At 43.6% G+C, this 19,697-nt stretch overlaps 1 protein-coding gene across 3 annotated transcripts in view; it reads right to left on the bottom strand.

Annotated features, from left to right (window-relative positions):
* Positions 1-16,352, bottom strand: part of AKT1 (AKT serine/threonine kinase 1) — a 75,629-nt gene extending 59,277 nt beyond the window's left edge. The window contains exons 1-2 of one of the 3 annotated variants that reach the window (XM_086749069.1): positions 16,150-16,352; positions 8,825-8,999 (exon numbers count right to left, since the gene is read on the bottom strand). In XM_086749069.1, coding sequence (XP_086605195.1) covers positions 8,825-8,870 — 46 coding nt within the window. In that variant the 5' untranslated portion in view covers positions 8,871-8,999; positions 16,150-16,352. Of the gene's footprint in view, positions 1-8,824; positions 9,000-15,665; positions 15,879-16,149 lie in introns of those variants that run through there. The other 2 variants (XM_086749071.1, XM_086749070.1) reach the window with 2 other exon arrangements.
* Positions 16,353-19,697: the final 3,345 nt, after the last annotated feature.

Here is a 19,697-nt window from a genome sequence, read left to right as displayed (position 1 = left end):
GTATTTTTTCTCTCGAGATTTAGATTAACTGGAGTTTGATGGATAAAAAAGCAGTTCAAATATAGTTTAATTTGTATGTTTCTATCAGCCGTTAGACCTGTTGAGCCTCTTGAAGAAAATGCAAAAGTTATTCTTTCATATCGCCTGCTTTCTGAAGTGTAATCAGGATGTATTTCTCGATCCCTAGATCCTTTGACAGAATTGCAGAAACAGTAGGGTATACTGCTAACACCAAGAGTTCAGAAAATTAAAATCATTTATAATGTGTGTTTTTACATCTATTTTTGAGAGTTTTCATTAAAAGTAATTAAATAGCCCTCTTTCTTCTCCTTAGTCTAAACAGTGAAGAAGGCACTCAGGTCACATTTTCCAGTTTTCCTCTACGTCATGAGGATTAGCAAGCTTCTCCGCTTCAGAAAGTAAAAGGGGCAAAACTTTCAAAATCTTGTGACTTCTACATGTGGGAGCCGATTTATAAAACCACAACAAACATAAGGGCTGCACTTAAAAATGGAGAATTAGCAGCAAGTGCTGTAAGCAGCCTTGACCTCCATTAGCATCTGAAGTCCACTCAAGTAACACCAGTGTCACCTCACGAGTAAGACTTTCATACCAGCATAATAATGCTTGTCTTGAAGACCTCTCCTATGAAGAAAGGCTGAGAGAGCTGGGGCTGTTCAGCCTGGAAAAGAGAAAGGCTCCAGGAAGACCTTATTGCAGCCTTCCAGTACCTAAAAGGGGCTTAGAAGACCTAAGAGAGGCTTTTTACCAGGGCCTAGAGAAGTTACGGATGCTCTGTCACTGGAAATGTTCAAGGTCAGGTTGGACGGGGTTTTGAGGAACCTGATCTAGTGAAAGATGTCCCTGCCTAGGGCAAGGGGCATTGACTAGATGATCTTTAAAGGTCTCTTCCAACCTGAACCATTCTAAGATTGGAGCTCCTTCCCAAAACAGGTATCTGCTATGAAGGCTGTATTTCACAACCAAAACAAAATCCACTTCTCTGGCATGCCTGTTCTGTGGTCCTCATTAAGAGTACATTAGCAAAGTACAAGCAGAGGAGACTGATTTGATAGCCCTGTAAATGATTCAGATGCTGCACTCAGTCTCAATATTAGCATGAAATACCACTGCAGTCATGCACAGAACCACTGACTCCACAGTGGATTTCTACATGCAGTTCACCAAAGGCCTGGGCTTTGGACAGCACTTCAAAACAAGCTCTCCCAACTTACCCAAGAGACTCAGGAAAACAGTAACTGACTTGCCCACAGTCTGTGATGACTGTTTACCTCAGCTGTCCTCAAATATGACCATGCACTTTTGAATAAATTGACAGATTTCACAATGTTGTTTGACCAACTATCTTTTTCACATTTTTGGCTCAACTTGAAGAGGTGGGAGAATAATCCCAGAGTTCAAATAACACGTTTTCCAACTGCACTCAAAGTTGGTCTTATTTCCCCCTTTCAGTTGCAGTAAATATTTCTCACAGAAGCGCACTACTTCACACCTAATATGGTACTATTCTTTCTCCATTCTTTTTCTTCCTCTTTCCTCACACAGTTTCCTGGTTTTTGTTCCCCCTTTAAGAGGCACATTGTACCTGCAACATAATACATCTGAAAATAATAATACCTCCTCTGTCTTCCCCCCACGAGAGATGACTTTTTAAATAAGACTTAACTCATTTTTTCTCTTAGTAAATCAGTTACTTCAATATGTAAAAGGAGAAAAAAAAACCCCACAAGATTGATAGATGCTTGGGGTTTGCTCTGTCTTCTAAAATGCATGCAAATTAAATGTTCAAATGACAAGCAAATCCTTCTTTCCAATGCATATTAAAGTTTGTTTCTTGAATGAGTGAGACCAACCACCACTCCAATTTTCAAGAAAATTATTAGTAACATAAGAAGTGGGTAAAAGGAGATAAACTACACATCACCATGTACTACTCTAAGAGCATCAAAGACCTCACCAGCTTTTTCAGACGGTAAATTCTAGGGGTAGGAGCGCTAACGCAGAGTAAGTTTTGGCAGGGGAAGCCACAGGCACAGGCAAGAAGTGCAACTGATGGTGCTCAGGCATGGGGAGCGCCAGCAGATCATGGCAGAAAGGAAGGAACCTTCTGGCATCCTCACAGAGGCTACAGGGGAAGACATTTTCAAGTGAGGACAAGGCGTCAAATTTAAAATGCGTGGCACAGTACCTTGCCTAAAACCACTCCTGCAAGAACAACGAGCAAGGGTTACTCTCTTGCTTTCTCTTTACCTCAAAATAGCATACTCACTTAGTACTTCTTTCTTCCTAAATCCAAACCTGATGACTTCTCAGTATGCCTACTGAGAGAAAAAAGAACACATTTGGGCAACTTACTTTTTTTTTTTTTTTGCACAGGCCTATCTTTTCCTTCTCAAAAATGAAGGAACCATGAAAGAGAGGATCAAAGCCAACGCAAGCAATTTCTGCATGACCCACTCTCTCAAGCATTCCCAGGCTCACTTTAACAGGGCTTGCAATGTCCTAGATCCCTCATTCTCAAATCTCTTAACAAGTAACAGTAATTTATGATGCTACCCCGCTTTTAGAGCTAAAACTGAGACCTAGTTTGTTTTGATTCTGATGTACAATGAAACAGAATATGAAAGTAAACTTCCAGGACTGACATAAATAACATGGGCATCGACAGCTGAGTTCTTCCTCTTTGTCATTCAAAGTGAGAATGTGTTTAGTGTCACTCGAATGTAAGTTCCAGGCAGTCCATTTATAAACACAGAGACATCATCTAACCTAACATGACTTCTCTAAAGAACTAAAAGTATTTTGAAAAAAAAGGTGGGGGAAAACGTTGGAATAAAGATTTTTAGGGAGTTTTTACTGCAAAAAGAAGCATTTGGACTTCACCCTCCAAAAATGTGAAGCTGTGGCTTAAAAAACAGGTATTCCTAAATGAAAAGTGTTCTGGAAGAACGACTTTTCTAAAAGGACACTGGAAAGTAACAAAGACAAAAGTAGTCTGCTTAGTGGAAGACGAGCAATCTCTAGGCTACGCCAGCTCTTTCAAAGACGTAGTACAGTACAACTGTCTCAGCATCTGACTTCCCTGTCATCCAAAGCGCACTTTTTACAGTACACTAGATCCAGCCTGTTCTCTATGATCGCTCCACAAATGAGTCCATCAGATGAGATTTACTCTCCAAAAGTCCAGCTGACTAGCCATTATCAGCTCCTATTTCTCCAGATGTTTTGTGATCTCATCCTTTCTTAATGTCTCTAGCATCTTGCCTACCACCAAGGTCAGATTTACTGGTCGACAATTTCCTAGTTCCTCCTCAATCCCCTTTTCCCAGAACAGAGTAAGCAAAATAAAAGCAACCGAGAGCTAGCATTGCAAAACTATTGCCCCTTGTGTTGAAAAAGAAACACAAGAAAAACCACAAACTGACAGAGCTTATCTCTTGTTTCCAAAAAGAAGAGCAACAGATTTCCCTGTAAACCCAACCCTTCAGCTCTGGAAGCAGCATCAGCTTCTTTCCCTCTGTTAAAAACTTCCCCGCTCCGTTCCTTGTTCAGCCCCTATCTTGTTTCTTACCTTTCCTCTTCCCCTCATTTCTTCCTCTGAAGCAGCTGTACCCTCTATAGCTGGCATCTTCAGAGTTCAGATGTCTCTTAGGATGCTTTGTATCAAGTGCCACAGCCACTCCTTTGACATATCGTGAAAGCCAGACGATCCTTCAACTAATCTGAACCTCGATGGTTCTGGTTACAGAGGTCATCAAGAAACGGCACTGCTACATCCCAGGGACAGCCAGAAGTCAAGGTAAAAAATGAAAAACACCCCAAAATAAAACACACACACGCACGCACAAATACAAAAAGAAGTAGGGAACACGGTAAGAACAGAAAAGAGAGAAGAAAGAAGAGATGAAGACAAACAGCAACACAAGAGACTGGCTTAAAAAAATAAAAGTTAACTTCTAGTCACACCTCATAAGGTCCTGTTTTGATTCATACTAACAAAATACTGAAAGTATGTATCTGTGGTCAAAATAACAACGTTAAAGTTCACCGTCTGTGCTATTCCGCTAGAGAAAGTTAAAAGAGCAACAATCAACATTTAATTATTGGCTTGTATTTTACAGATGGATGCTGCATTCATTTTATGCAATGAAGCTACAAGAAGACAAATCACCATGAACTACTGGTTATTATTAGGACGTCTGTATCACTCCATTGTACTACAGAAATAATTCTTTAGCAAAACGAATTAGTAGTATTTCCAGAAGTGGAATAAATATCTTTTGTATAGTTTCTCATTTAAGGACCTCTAGTAATTTTGATCAGCTTGGCAGCCAGACTTGCAAGCAGTCAAATAGTTTTATCTGCCTAAAGGCCACACAAATTGACATTTGAGGACATTTCCTGGTTTTCATGGTTAAAATTACTGTGCAGTGTTTATATGCAATTTAAAAACAAAAGCAAAAAGTAGCTCCACATTTGCTGCTAAACATTAATGGACGAATACACAGGTCTCTCTTGCTGCTTATAATTGCTTCAGAGTTCTCAGAGTGATAAATTGAGATTTCTATTTCCTTCTTTAAATGCCAGTGTACATTTCTCCCTCCCCCCCTTTCCCTGTCTCCAAAAGACTCCTTTTTTCATATGTGTTTATGCCCTAATAAGAAAACCGGACATACTAGGGAAGACAGAGATGACAGAGTATAAAAACACACAATCCCCTTCTTTGTTAGCCTTAGAAAGACTTCAAGAAAAAAAAAAAAAAAAAAGAAACAGGATGAAGACTGAAGACAATAGAAGGACCTTTATAAACAGGGACCAGAGCAGCAAGATTCAAGAAATCCAATAAGATCTTTAAAATGGATCAGTAAAGTAAATAAAATACACTCAGACATATCTCTTTTATCTAAAAAGTTCCACAACACATGACCAGAACGAAGAATACTCATGACATACATCCAGAAAAGCAGTAATCTCAGAACTCAACAAGTAGCAATTTGGGCAGATAATTTTCTCCTTCCCCCCTCATGTTCAATCACAACTATAGTACCTCTGCATCAAGCTGTTTCCCCCATCCTTTCCCACTAAACAAACCTTCAATCCAGGGACTACATATTCTGGGCGCACACACACAATAAACCAATCCCAAGTCTGAGTTTCTTCACATTTTCTACATGTTTGCTGGAACAGTCACGCAGTTACGTGAAGAGTGGTTAGCATTGTAACTACTGTTTCTGTCTTCACGTAAGAGTCTCTCGCATCAGTGCGATTACAGTAATAGCACCGAGCACTGCCAACGGGGAAGAGGAGGGGAAAAAAAAGAAAGTTCATTCATGAATTCTTCTATTTCTGCTTGGTTGAGGTTAGACATGTCATGAAGATGACTCTGGTCCCTGTACAAACAAACATCTGCGCTACTGGAAGTAGAGCTTCCTTTAACCAACTGACTTGCAGAACTGCCAAGAGCTCTCAGCCAGGCAGCGATGTTTTATTTCATTTCTCCATTTGTATTTTTGATCTTGGAAACAAAAACAGAAATGTAAAAGCATACTGCAGAAGAAAACAACCCCACAACTCTAGAAAGCCCTGCTATTTCCCTGCCAGGCCAAAACACCTGCTCCTGCTAATGATGGCTTTATGCTTATATACACCTGCCATCCAGAAGGGCTCCAGAGCACTTTGCAGCCTGATTTATACATACACAAATCATTAAAACCACCAAAATTAAGCCACTGCTGGGGTGAGATGTAGCAACTGTTTAACTGCACACAACCATGCTATTCAACTGCTCAGGACGTGAACTAAGAGACACCATACCCAAGCAAAGCTACGGGGCAATATTAGGTAGGGAGAACATCATTGCCCAATCTGGATTTTGGCCAGTCACTATTTAAAACATTTGCATGTGGAAAGCCCTGGGATCTTTATAGAACACATGCAGTGCAACCTTCGGTTTTATAAATGATCCAAAAGAAAAACAGTATACATTTCCTATATCTAAAATCCTCCTTTAGCAGTACCTCCCAGCAGTAATTACTGTTTATGCCTTAACTTCAGAAGCTGACAGTATCAGACATGAGTTTTGGAAACATCCTGTGGTTGAAGCACTTGATCTTGCAGAGCCAGCAAACCAATAGGGTCTGACAATAAATGTAGGTGATTTAAAAAAAAAAAAAAAAAAAAAAAAAAAATCCTTCACAAAACACACGAGCAGATCGGTTCCCCCAGAAACACCCCCAGCCAAAAGAACGGAATTTCTCAACTAATCCCGAAACAGTTACGAAAACCAAGAGAGTAATGGATCTGACACACTGGCAACGCGATGATGAGAGACAGTACTGCTTTCTAAAACGCTCCTTGCATGGACAATGCCAAATGAACAGTTGCAAAGTCAATAAAGTGGGATGAAATAGGTGTCACCGCACATACCGAGAAGGCAAAAAGGCATTGGGGAACAGGTTAAAAAGATTAGGAAACCGGGCATGCAAAAAATGCCAAAATACATTTAACAGTTTGGGCATTTGGGCACAAATTTGCAATCTCAAATATGCATAACATGCAGAGTAACATTTTGGAAATGGAAATGCGCTCAGCAGATAATATCATCATCATATTATCAGCAAACCATCAGAGATAATAATCTGTTTCTCCAAGGTAACTTGAAAAACAAAAAAAAACCCCCATAGATCAGAAGATCAGGGCATCTTTTACCAAGACCTCCTTCAGAGGTCTCCTTACTTGAATGTAGCTTTATCATAATCCTAGAAACAATATAAATTCAATTCACAAGAGTAAATACAGACAAGCTTGAAATATAACACGACTGTTTTAAAGTTTGACACGTCTGCCTCTGAATCTGGAGAAAAGGAGGCTCGTGGAAACCTTAACGCTCTCTACAACTACCTGAAGGAGGCTGTAGCAAAGTGGCTGTCAGTCTCTTTTCCCAAGAGTGATAGGACAAGAGGAAACAGCCTCAAGTTGCGCCAGGGGAGGTTTAGATTGGATATTAGGAAAAGTTTCTTCACCAAAAGGATTCTCAAGCATTGGAACAGGCTGCCCAGGGAAGAGGTGGAGTCACCATCCCTGGAGGTATTTAAAAGACATGTAGATGTGGTGCTTGGGGACATGGTTTAGTGGTGGAGTTGGCAGTGTTAGGTTTACAATTGGACTTGATCTTAAAGGTCCTTTCCAACCTAAACAATACTATGAATCACCCTGAAAATACAATTCCATTTTCATACTTTTTAAAGTAAGTGTTTCTCCCCCAGATTTTTGTACGGTGCTCCTCAAAATAACAAAATAGTTTGTTTTAAGTTATATGTAAGTGCAGAAAGAATTACAACAGTCATTAAAAAAAGCTCAGCCTAAAAACATCATTTAAAACTAAAACCATAACTCTCTGATTTGAAGACTTGCTCGATTCATAAATGGGAATGGGAAGCATAATTCTGTATTTCATTCTCCTATTTTATCCAAACATAGCATAATTCTCAAATACTTTATCAAAACAAGGTAGCCTGGGTACAGCAGAATTGTTGAATGAGTTATTTAAGATAATGAGCGGAAAGGTGTTTCTAACTGAAATAAACCAGAACAACAACAAAAACAAAAATGTTACAAAAAAAAAAAAAAAAAAAAACACAAAAACAAACTTTATCAGAACATTTTTTCATCAAGCATCAGACAATTTGCTGAACTAAGCTGCACACCCAGCTGTTAGAAGTATATGTTTTCACCCTTTTAAAACATGGATTATCAACATGCTTTCTAAATTCTTAGAAATTTCTTATTGTTGCAGAAGAACCATCAGCTTTTATCAAGGTTATGATAATGTATTTCCATTTCCTTACACAAATAATTATGCTACACCTTTGCACCTTCAGGCAAGTTGTTGCAAATCCTCTAGAAAAATCCTGAGTCTGCAGAACCATGCGAGCTTCCCTGCTGTTGGAGCACACAGATTCTGGTTTTGGTCCCAAAAAATGATGATATTATGGAAAGTACCTAACACTGCTCTCTCCTTTCCAAGAAACAGTAGTACGACACAAAGAAACAGGTAGTAGGTCAAGCACCTTAAAGGAGTAACACTGCAGTACTTGAAAACAAACACCTCTTACCCCACTCTCCACCCCCCCAAAAAAAAAAAAAAAAAAAAAAAGAACAAAACTGCTGTTTGGGGAATAAAATATTTAAGAATCCCAAAAGCATAACAATACATGACTGTTATTTCAGTTTTGCCACCCAGTCAAGAACAAGGACTTTTTAAAAAATTACAAAAGGTCTTAATGGTACAACAGAAATGCAGAGAGCGCACAAACTCAAGGCTGTTCTTCCCATCACCGGTACCAAGAGCGGTTCAGACACAAACAAAACAGCACATTCTCTAGCAAGTCTCTGCAAGAGCACAGCACTGTTCACAAAACACAGGCATATTTTTCACTGTTCAAATGAAGATTCACCTCAAGACAATTCTACCTTCTAACACAGAAAGAAAAGCTACTGACCTGCAGATAAAATAATTTGCTGCAGTTTAACCTTTAACACACTAAGCAGCATCTCCTTCAGTTGCTATCTTTATCATAATTTTCAAACCAGTTGATGCAGTGAACGCACACACAGGCACACACCCAAAGCCCCTTATACGTGTTTTCTCAAACTTGAGAGAAAGTCATACGTGCTCCTTATATGCTGTTTCCCATTAGTGCAAACAGGAAAATTAATGGACTGTTTGAAGATACGTTATTAAAGGATAAATCTTCGTGCAAGAGAAAGCCAGTCTGCTGTCCTGGAGGGAAGAGACACTTACCTCGTTTGTGAAGCCACCCTTCCTTCACTATTGCTACTTCATTCATAATGGCAGGAATGTCTCTTGAAAAACCAGTTTATGCCAAAAGATCACTCTGTTGAAATTCCTGAACTCCCGCAGAAGGCTCCACAAAAGGGATTTTTTTTTTCTCTGTTTTTCTCCTTCTCAGCTATTTCTAAAAGGATCAAAAGAAGAGAGCACCATTATTTTGAAGCATGTCACATATGAACAGTAAGTGATACAACAGGGAGTAGCTTTCATTGCTGGGATGTTGGTTTGGGGTTTTATTATTATTATTACAAAACCTAAATGAGGGCTTTGCTCTTCACAAGGGTTTTTATATCTCAGTGAGCGGAGGTGCCAAAATACATCCTTGCTACAGTCCTGCTTCTTCACTGAGCAGGTTGATCGTGGGCAGACTCACATCATCACACACTGTCTGGATTAGAGGTGCATGCAAGACCCTGCCCAATAGACCTCCATCCCTGCAACACCATCTCATTCTCCATAACAATAAAAATCCTGAGATTTCACAAAGTCCCATTTTAAATATATTTCCTGGTAAGAAGACTTCCAGAACCTCTTCTGGAAGGTTTCTTTACAGCCTGATGCATAGCAGTCTATCAACTAGCACACAGTGCATCTTAGAGATAAACCTCTGACTGTAAAAATTCCCAGTACTCTGCTTCAGATTTTCTGACCTTTAGTGTCATTCTGTTAATCACGCTCAGATCTCCTTGACTCCCCAAAAAGTGTCTTCTCTACTTTTGCTATTTGTAACTCCTATCTCTCCTAGAGGTATACAAAGAATCTCAGATAAGCTCACGTACCTTTTATTATCCTAAATCAGCCCTTATAGCACCCTGATCAACTTTATTTCTCTCCTCTGAATGCATCGCAGTTTGCTGCAGCCTTTCTTGCAATGTAATACACCTCAGTACAACTCAGGAGTTTTACCCCTCTGCTTTATGAGATGAAGTCCCTATCTAAATAGCTCAAAATTGCTGTATTTTATTGAAAATGGGTCTAACTCACAGCTGACTACCACAGAAATGTTCTTCACTTTTCTCTCCCTCATTGAAAGTAATTTCTTCCCAAATGCATTAGCTTTTATTATTTTTCTAAATTGAATCTGATATTTTTTCTGGTTGTGGTACAAATGTTCTCTGTTTGTTTTTCTTTAATGACTTCAGAGCTCTCCAAAGTGTCCATATCGCCATTCAATTTGGTATTACTTGGGTGATCAAAAAAATTTAATTGGTGACAAATGCCCAGCAATAACCCAGCAGCATTTGTAACTCACTGTCAAAGACCTGGCTTTTACTGGAGTCTCTCCCCAGCCATGGAGACATTGCATTCCCACCTAACAAATACAAACCGTCTCTGCATGCATTTGGCACACGTGCATCAATTATCTGTGAGCACGCAGGTGATAGCCATCCATCAGAAACTAGATTAAAAAGAAACTAATTCCCCATAACTCACTAAAACACAACGCTGGATGGAAGAAACAGATGGTCAAAATGAATCCAACCTAGAACTGAAACCCCAGCAGGGACAGAGGGCTCTGTACCGTGCATCACCACTGCTCTGAAACGGGCAGCCTTCAAAGCAAAGAGGTCAAATTTGAACAAGTTCCATCACTGCAAGCAGAAATGGACTGGGAGAAAGGAGGTCACTTCCCTGACATTTTGCCTATGTCACTATTCCTCAGCTTTTCCCGTAACACTTCATTTTCTAGTTTTTCCCCAGAAACAAACCAAGTTATTTTTACCAAATTAAAAATCTGCCATATCTCACTGGTTATAATTATCAGCTCCAAGAAACAGATAAGTCGTTTCCCCGAGACAGCAAAAACACAAAAATTACACTGGAACAAGAGATATGTAAGAATTCCTTCATTTCACAAATAAATATGAGGACACCGTGTGCTGCAGAATAGAGACCAGTAAACCACAGCTGCCAAAGTTACCTTGGAACAAACTCCGTTAGCTCCAGAGCAACTAGGATAGAACCTGATGAACACGGCAGGCTTTCCTTCTCCTTTCAAAAATGCATGCACAACAGTCATGCGAGCTAGACTTACTTGTTGATATCAAGAGGAAACTAGACCTCGTTTAGAGGCTTCGTTTAAGCATCAAGTAATTTGCAAAGTGTTGAACAAAACCCCTAAGATTATCACAGCTTACATCTGAAAATGCAACACCCAGGTGGGAAAGTTAACGCTTCTAACATTTCGCTAGAACAGAACACCAGGACTGTGCAACCTACTTCTGCATCTTGAATTCAACAATTTAGCTGCACTGGATGATCAATATCCTTCTCAATAACCATATGTAAAAAAGGAAGCTACAAGCCAAACTAGTCTATAGAAAGGATAATCCTATTATTAAAAACAGGAAAAAAACCACAAAGGTCCAAAATTCTGCAATCTGGAGCTAACTTATTCCAGGTTTTTCTGGGTTAATGCTTGCCAAGATCACCACTTGGCAGCCTCCTGGTTGTCATCAGCTAAACTGTCATAATCTGAATTCGAATGACAATACGGCCCCAAAAAAGCAGATCAACAAAGAAATCCAAAGTTCAGAGGAAATACTTTTTCTGCTCTCTGTGGTGTCCAAAAAGTTTAGATTGCCTTTTCCCTACAATTTCTACCCCGGAAACGTTCCCCACCTGCTACTGCACCCTGCTATCATGGATGTGTCTTTACCTGCCCATCGCCTTCAAGAGGCAAGGGATGGTGAAGGGTGTGGGGGGGACTGTAAAGGAGCCATGCACAGAAGATTGGGCAGCAGGGCACAATGAAGTGGGAAAACACTAAACATTTCCTGACACTAACCTGCAGCATGGGCCCCACCTCAGGCCTTCAACGAGCTATGCCAAAGTGCTTATTTTATAAGGGGGAACTTAATTTAATTTTTCTTTACAGTGGGAAGAGCTGGGAGTCCCTTCTCGCTGTCCAACAAGATGCCCATAGACGCAGCTCCCAACAGAAGGAAACTCTCTCCATCTGGTATATTTTAAAACACACGTTCAAGCTGTGCCTAATGTATCTTATTTTAGTAAAAGACGCTATTGAAGACAGTGGCAGCAAGTAAGAGTAATTTCTCGGAATAGGAGAGCCAGTTAACTACAGGTCAACGTACTAATGGAAGATGCGTATACCAGAGAAAGTTCCTTTTCCATAAAATCCTTAGAGGGGAGGGAAAAAAAAAAAAAAAAAAAGGCATGATTACAGTCCTCATTTATGGCCATCTAGGAATGGTTCCCAGTGAACAGAGGGCATCTGAGGTAAGTATGACCTGGCTGCTCCAGCCTGTGTCTGCACATGACTGAATACTGTCAAAAGCTAAACAAATCCGTCTTTCTCTTAGCCTTCTGTTTGCTTGTTTTTCAATATGCATTTCTGAAATACCTTTTTCAATACCAAAGTATTCCTCACGTGGCTGAAGTGCAGTAAATCATGAATGGCACAACATCAGCATCATATCATAGTGATGCTGCTTTTACGCACACATTAATTCCTTAAAGGTTACTAATTTCTTCATGAATAATGAGATAACTCACTTCCCTAGGCACTGCAGCAGCAAAATCTGCTTTAGAGTCAGTCAGACCAACTGTCCAACAGAAGGTGGAGCAGAACCGTCTTTTCTGTACTTGCGAGAGTCATGTTAGAGCTCCTTCCTTCATGCTCTTCCACTTATTATCCTCACCTTCTTTTGTCTCTACAAGATCAAGAGATGAATCTGTCCTCTTTACAAGATGAAATTTTACACTTGTTTCTACTCAGGCCCTAAAGCAGAGCAGTTAAAAAAGGAATTATTCCGCAACGCTGAAGCTGAAACCTAAGTTTAGAGGATGCAGGAGCATCTATGGTAATTGCCTCCTCTATGAGGGAGAGTAAGCAAGAGACTGAAGGAGGATCAGGCCCACCAACCTCAGTCCTGCCACTGCCTCACCTGGCACGTTAGACTGTGTCTAGGCTGTACGAGTTAGCCCAGATCAGAAAGCAGGTCACAGCAAAGCATGCTCCTAAACTAACGCTTTGCCCATCACACCACCAGTTACCGATGCCCACTGCCCTGGTGTGGCACAGCCCTGATCCTCCCAAGACACCCTGAACCCTAATGTGCTACACATCTTTACACGCTCTTATAACACACCAACAGCAGGACTAGGCAAAAAAGGATCCAGCTGCCCCCATTTGCCTGCCTTGGCCATACAACACTATCACCAGAGTAGATGAGATGCACAGGAACCAGAGGGGGCCAGAGGGGTCTGTGCTTGGGCCCATTACACGGGATATCATGAGCAACGTGAAATCTGTTCCCACAGCAGATCCCAGATCCTGGGACAAGCTCGCAGCTGACAGCCAACTCCACCTGAACAGCACAGACACAACAAAGTTGGGCTCCAGCCAGCATTTCAAGTGGAGCGTACAGATAGATGTCCCCACCAGGCTTCGACCAGCAAAGTACATCTCCTGCATTATGCAAATCCTGCCTCGGTTGTTTTGCTGGAGCAGCAGCAGTTCCAATGTGCTCAAGGCCCTCTAAGCACACAGTAGCAGCTTCTCACCATGACCCAGTTACCAAATCTTGCAGACAGCTTGCAAGAAAGCTTAGAGGGACCAGGTTGCTCCAGCATCTTAGCTTACTTTACAAAAACTCATTGTGGGCCATGAGTTAGGAGTAGTCACTAGTATTTCCTACAATATGTTCTGTCGAATGACACCACATCTAAACTGGTATTTCATGGCAGGGTGCGCAGCTCATCACAAGGTTCAGAAAGGCTTCTCTGATACTAAGAGCTATAGGGAAAATGGTAGTAGAAAATAAAATAAAAATCTCTAAAGCCACATCCACTTTTCTTTCAATCTGTTAGCCTAATTTAGGTTTACAAAACTGTAATCTGAAATACTTGTGCTCTCATGCCTTTGCTGATCAATAGACAGGAAGTTAATACTGTTCAGGTGAGGGGCCAGTTACAACATCCAGCTGTCTAAACTACAACCAAAACCGTAGTCTGACAGGAGAAACTAAGCTGCCTATTTCAAAACTGAGTCATGGCAGCAAAGAGACTTCTTCATACCCTCTCTGTCAAAGACAGCCCAGACAAAATCCTCTTTATGTTCCCAAACAAGAACAAGTCCTTTTACAGTTTATGCTCATATAATTTAAGAACTGTGCTGCTCAGCACTTCTGTACCAACTTGAGATGTATTTAATCAAATTCTATTTTAAAGTATTTATAACAGAACTTTTGTTCTGTCCCCAAACAAATCAAGTCATGAACTTACTTAATTCTTAATGTAATCACTTGCAGGACATTTTTTATAAGCTGGCAAGTGAATGCTAGAGATACAAGTTACTTGTAGACACTGGATCAATCATTAAATTTGATTTACCACTGCTGCGCACCAAAAACACTTCTATAAACATCACACACAACAAAACCCCTCCTATTTTAAAAAAAATCAAAGCTAGTTCCACAGTGTCTTTAAATCTGTTAACTCAGACAAATGTTGTGGCTGTCATCAGGAAATTAACTACTACATAAAAGTAATTACTAGTCACGCAGTATGTCAAATTTATTTACCTGTAAACAAATATTCTTCTGAATTAAGTTTTAGTAACTCCCCTTTATAACTGTATTTTGAAATGCACATCCCTCCTGTGGTATAAATAAAACAAACAAGAGCAAATCAGGGATTTGCTTCTTATATGTTAGAGGTGGTAGGAAAACAAAACAAAAAGAAAAACAGTTAAATATTTTCCCGGGCAGGGGGGGCAGGATGAGGTGGGGGATACTGATAAGGTGTAACCTGCATTAGCATCAGTAACGTACTGTCAGTAAAAGATATTAAAAGTCCCAGCACGTTCATATACTTGGTTATAACTATGTATTTTACAAAGGAACAGAAGCAAAAGTCCTAGAAGTCTCCAAGAACATTTCGGCAACTGCAGAATTTCACCTGGGAAGTCAGGGGGGCATCCGCAGACTGCATCCCTACAGCTCTGCAAAACACGACTGAAAAAAAAAAAAAAAAAAAAAACCCAAAAAAAACACAGAAAGAGGGAAAAAAAAGAAAAAAAAAAACCGAGTCCACAAACGCTGCACAGCCACCTACACACGCCAAATGCCCACGGAGATAATCACACCCCCGTCGGCAAACACTCAGTGGTCCGCAAAGCGGAGCTGGGCTAAACAACGCGGCTACAGAAGACAAGGGGAGAAAACGGGGGCGGGGGTCGGGGGGGCGCACTTAGCGACTTTATGTGCCACAGTTTTAGAAATATCTCCCTCTCCGCCAGCCCCGTTTCCCTGCGGGATGCTCGGGCAGGCTCCCGGCGGCCCCAGCCCCCGCCGGCGCTGGAGGGGCCGCAGCTCCGAGGGGGCCGGGGCGGGGGCAGAGGCCCGAAGGCCGCCGGGTGAGCCCCCCCCGCCCCCGCCGCCCTTCTCATCCACCGCATCCCGGTGGAGCCAACAGCTTCCTGCCCGCCCCGGGCCCGCCGGCAGGACGCCGGCCGGGGGCCGCCCGCTCGCAGCCAGGCCCCTCTCACCCCCACCCCGCAGCGCGGCGGTGCCCGGGGTGCGGGGAGGAGGGGGGGCGGCGGTAGGGCAGCCCCCCACTCGCCGCCGCGGCCTAAGCGGGGTCAGCCGCCGCCGTCCGGGAAAGGCGGAGGGCAGCCGGCCGCCCCCCTTCCCTTCCCCTCCCCTCCCCTCTCGGCCCCGCACAATGCGGCGGGCACGGCGCGGCCGAGCGGAGCGGAGCGGAGCAGGCCCCGGCCCCGTCGCTTCCTTCCCCCAGCCCTTCCCAGCCGGGGGAGCGGGTCACTTACATGGCTGGAGCCCCGGGGAGGAGGTGATGGGAGGGTGGCGGCGGCAAGGGGAAGGGAGCCGGGGAGGAAGGCAGGGGAAGAGGAGGGAAGGGGGGAGCGAGCCAGCGAGCGGGGGAAGGGGGAGGCTGGCGAGGCGGGCTCTCCAGCGGGTGCCGAGCGAAGGCCTCACTGGGCTGCCGGCAGCCGCCGCCTCCTCACCATCCCCGGGCGGCGGGCGGCGGGGCGGCTCCTCCTCCCCCTCTCGCAGGCGCTCGGCCCATGGGGCTCACACGCCCGCTCCGGCTGCCGGCCTGCCTTCCCCGCCGCTCCGCTCCGCCTCGCCCCCGCCGCCGCCCTGCCTCCGGCCGGGAGGAGGAGGAGGAGAAGGCCGCCCCTCGCCTCGCTCAGCAGCCGCCCCCGCAGCCGCCGCCTCCCCCCCGCGCCCACCGAGCCGAGCTGCCGCGGCCGGGTTCGCCCCACACGCGTCCCCGCTGCGCTCGCTCACATCCTCCGGGGAGCCGCCACCGGGTCCTACCGCCGCCGCGCCGCTTCCCGCCTGCCTCGCCGTGCCGAGGGGCCGCCCCGCTCCGTTCCGCGGCGCTCCCCGGGGGGGGGGGAAAGGGGTTCGCCGCCGCCGAAGGGACCTCGCCGCCCGGTCCCGTCTCGCCGGCCTCGGAGCTCCCCTCAGCGCGGCGGGGCAGCGCCCGCCGGCCCGGCCCCCCCACCCCCGCCCACCCGCCAGGCCGGCCCCAGGCCCGAGGGCGGCGTTTCCGGGCCCCCGGCGCGGCCAGGCCGCGGGCGGCCCGGCGGCGGGGTTGGGCGTCCCCCCTTTCGGGTCCGCCCCGGCCCTTGACCCGGGCGTTTGGGACGCCGTGCCCCGCGAGGTGATGTGGCCTCTCCTAACTCGGCCCTGCGGGAAGCCGCCAGCCTTAGGAGCCTGTAGGGTGGACTATTCACCCCAAAAACAGGGGCCGGACCCCGCCGTAGGGGAGAGGTTCGGGCAGCCCTCAGCATTTCAACCTCTGGGAAAGGCCAGGCCCTGGTAAACCTCTTGGGGAGCCACCAGCAAGCTTCCCCGAAAGCCTGGTGTGCCGTCCGCTTCCTCTGCACTCAGCTTTGCCTCGCCCCTGCCAAATAGCGATTGATTAAATAACTGGATATCACGGTACCTCAGGGGATATTTCAATATCCCTTTCCGCAGCAGGCGGGCTGCGAGGCGCGGAAAGGTGAAGCGGCTGCCCAGTGGCGGTGGGTCCGGGGCGCTGAGTCTGGACCCTGCTCTCCCCAGCACCTTGCTGGGCTCAAGGCCGTCCTGCTCTCGCATCAGGAACGGGTCAAAACATCACAAATTGCTTGAACTGTTGCTTAGAGGGCAGCAATATTTTGTAAGCTTTTTAAGAGCCGTTCTGTGCTGAAAAACGATGTTGTGGAAGTGCCTTTGACAGATTTATTATTTCTCCGTGCTTCCAGTATCAAAATTTGCCCTCTTTGGTCATTAAAGGAGTTTGTTTATTTTCCAGTTGACAGTGCCATAAACACTAACTGAACTGATTGGATTTCTTCAGAAATGCGTGATCACTGCTAATGGCATTTCTACATTCGGAAGCTATCTGGAATTTTGAAAGCAGCACATCTGCCCACAGCTTTGCACTGTTAACACATCAAGGTGCATTAAATGCATTTACAGCAGTAAAGCTGGGGAATACGAGTCTGCATTTACACTAGTAGCAAACCTATTTGATGTAATAAGAGGCTTTTCTACCGCATCATTTGAATGATCGTACACGTTTAGTAAAATTCACTTTCTTCTTCCATTTTGATCAGCTGGGTCTGTCTAATCATATCTGCCACGAGGGTTCCTGAGCATCAAATGGTTCACTGGATTTTAGCTACACTGGTGTGCTAGAGGAGCCAACCATGAGACAGAGGAGGAAAGGCTTCACTCTTCTTCATGGTGGAGGGAGACAGAGCAAGACCTCCCCACCCACCAAGGAACAGACCAGTTCCTCCTGGCAGAGCTGCTACACCGGCATGGTGTTTTCTATGGCTCTCTTTGGGTTTACTGGGGCATGTTTCAGCACAGTTTTAGAAAGATACCATTCGGGCAACCTAGCGGAATAAGCAGACCCCGTGGTAGAGGGCCAGTTACCTTGTTTAGGGTCAGATCCTCATCTGCTGCAGTCAGTGGAGAGATTTCTGTTTATACTGGGGCAGAATGAAATGGCTGTGAGAACTCTTTGGGATGCAAAGGTAATGAGAAGGAAAAATCAGGGTTTATGATCACATTTCGACCTGCTGTGCATTGCGTGCAGAATATTTAGTGTAGATTAAAATGTAGGTAGGCATTGAAGATATATTTAAAATTAAATTTAAAACCAGTGTTCAAAGCTTGGAGGCCACTCAGAGGACGTGTAACAAACTTAACAAAAGCAAGAAGGAAATGCATTTATGAACTAATTTTGAGTCTTCAGACTGCAGTTACACCTAGCAATAAAGAGCAAGTGTAAGTACAGGAGTTCACTGGCTGCAAGGCACTTCTGTCCAGGCAGGGGGATCTCTGGTAATAGATCTGATTGCAGGAGAGCTTTCTTGCCTTCCTGCCAAACCACGTCCTGATTGATAAGCTCCCAGGCTGCGTGGTAAGCAAGGTCATTAGGACTTCCCCCTCCAAATGAAGCTGCAGTTTAAAAAATAAGGTCACACAGTAAACAGTTTTCTGTCCTGAAGAGAAGAAAATAAACCTCTGTTGTTTTCTAGAAAGGAAGTACAATTTAAAAAAAAACCCTCAAATTTTAACACGAACAGATTGTTTAGATTTGCCGATTGTTGATTTAACATGATGAAAGACAGGCCCAAACCAGAAAGTTTGGATCCCGATCTGGATCTGACATCCTCCAAATTTGAGGGGGAAGTGCAATTTGAAGTCTGGAATAAGGGCTTATCTCTCAAATGCAGCAAAGCACTGTGGATAAAAATACCCAGGTAAAGTAGGAAGTGCCTGGTCTGCAACAACAAGAGTGACTTTGTATCAACAATGAACAAAAGCAGCTTTTTTTCCCCTTTGAGAACAATGAAATCACTCAAGAATTGTTATAAATGCAAACAATGTGGGTTTTATCTCTCAGTTATCATCAATGGGATTATAGTCTATAAACCCTAATTTTCAGGGAAGTCCCTAGATTTCCCTGAGCGCTTCCTCAAATTTCACATCTGTTGACTCTAGTTTATTAATTGCTTCAGGATAAGGTGCATCAACTGTTCCTTGGTATTATATTACCCGAAAATGCTGAGCATAGGGATTAGTGGCAAAGAATAGCTGATTGCCAGACAACGTATCAATACCACACCAGAAGAGCAGGCACTCCTATTCTCATCAGTTCTTAAGACATATATATAGGTAACATATAATTTGATGTAACTTTAAAAAGTTATTTTAAAATGTTTAAATTACACAGCTTTGGATAAAAATGTTTTTTATCCCATCAGGCATAAGAAGAAAGACTAGTATGGTAAGATAAAGTGGAATTATTGAGTTAACCTCCAGTAGAACAAGTTCTGTTCCATGATTGCAAGCAATGACAGTACTTTTATGGGCCAACAGTGAATTTGTTCCTGCCTTTTTAAAAGAGGGGCTGTACTCAAAGGAAGAGACTACATGACATCCTATCAGAATTGCAGGGCTAGTATCTCAGTCTAGGCATTAACAGCTTTTAAACAAGCAACTGAGGTTTGGTCTCAGACAAAAATCTAGCTCAATAACAGGACAAATTAGAAGTGCATTTCGTGGCACCAAATATAATAAACATAGTTGTGCTTCTAAAATTCAACTAATCCAATGTTTGAAGGTGCATTTCTCAATAGCAAAACAATAGCAGGCTATCTGGAAAAAAAATAATAAATATAGTCATACTGAAACATTGTCGTTTTGCTTTTTAGAAATTCATCTTGTGAATAAATAAATGTATTATTTTATTTGTAATTCTTCGATGCATTTCCTACAAGATTGTGTCAGCTAAGGAGCAGCAAACTGAATGACGCCTGTTTGCTGAAGCA

Source organism: Chlamydotis macqueenii, chromosome 5, assembly GCF_036417535.1.
Source record: "Chlamydotis macqueenii isolate bChlMac1 chromosome 5, bChlMac1.mat, whole genome shotgun sequence".
NCBI classification, from domain to species: Eukaryota; Metazoa; Chordata; class Aves; order Otidiformes; family Otididae; genus Chlamydotis; species Chlamydotis macqueenii.
Note: the sequence above shows the minus strand (reverse complement) of the source record. Positions and strands in the feature narration are given on the sequence as shown.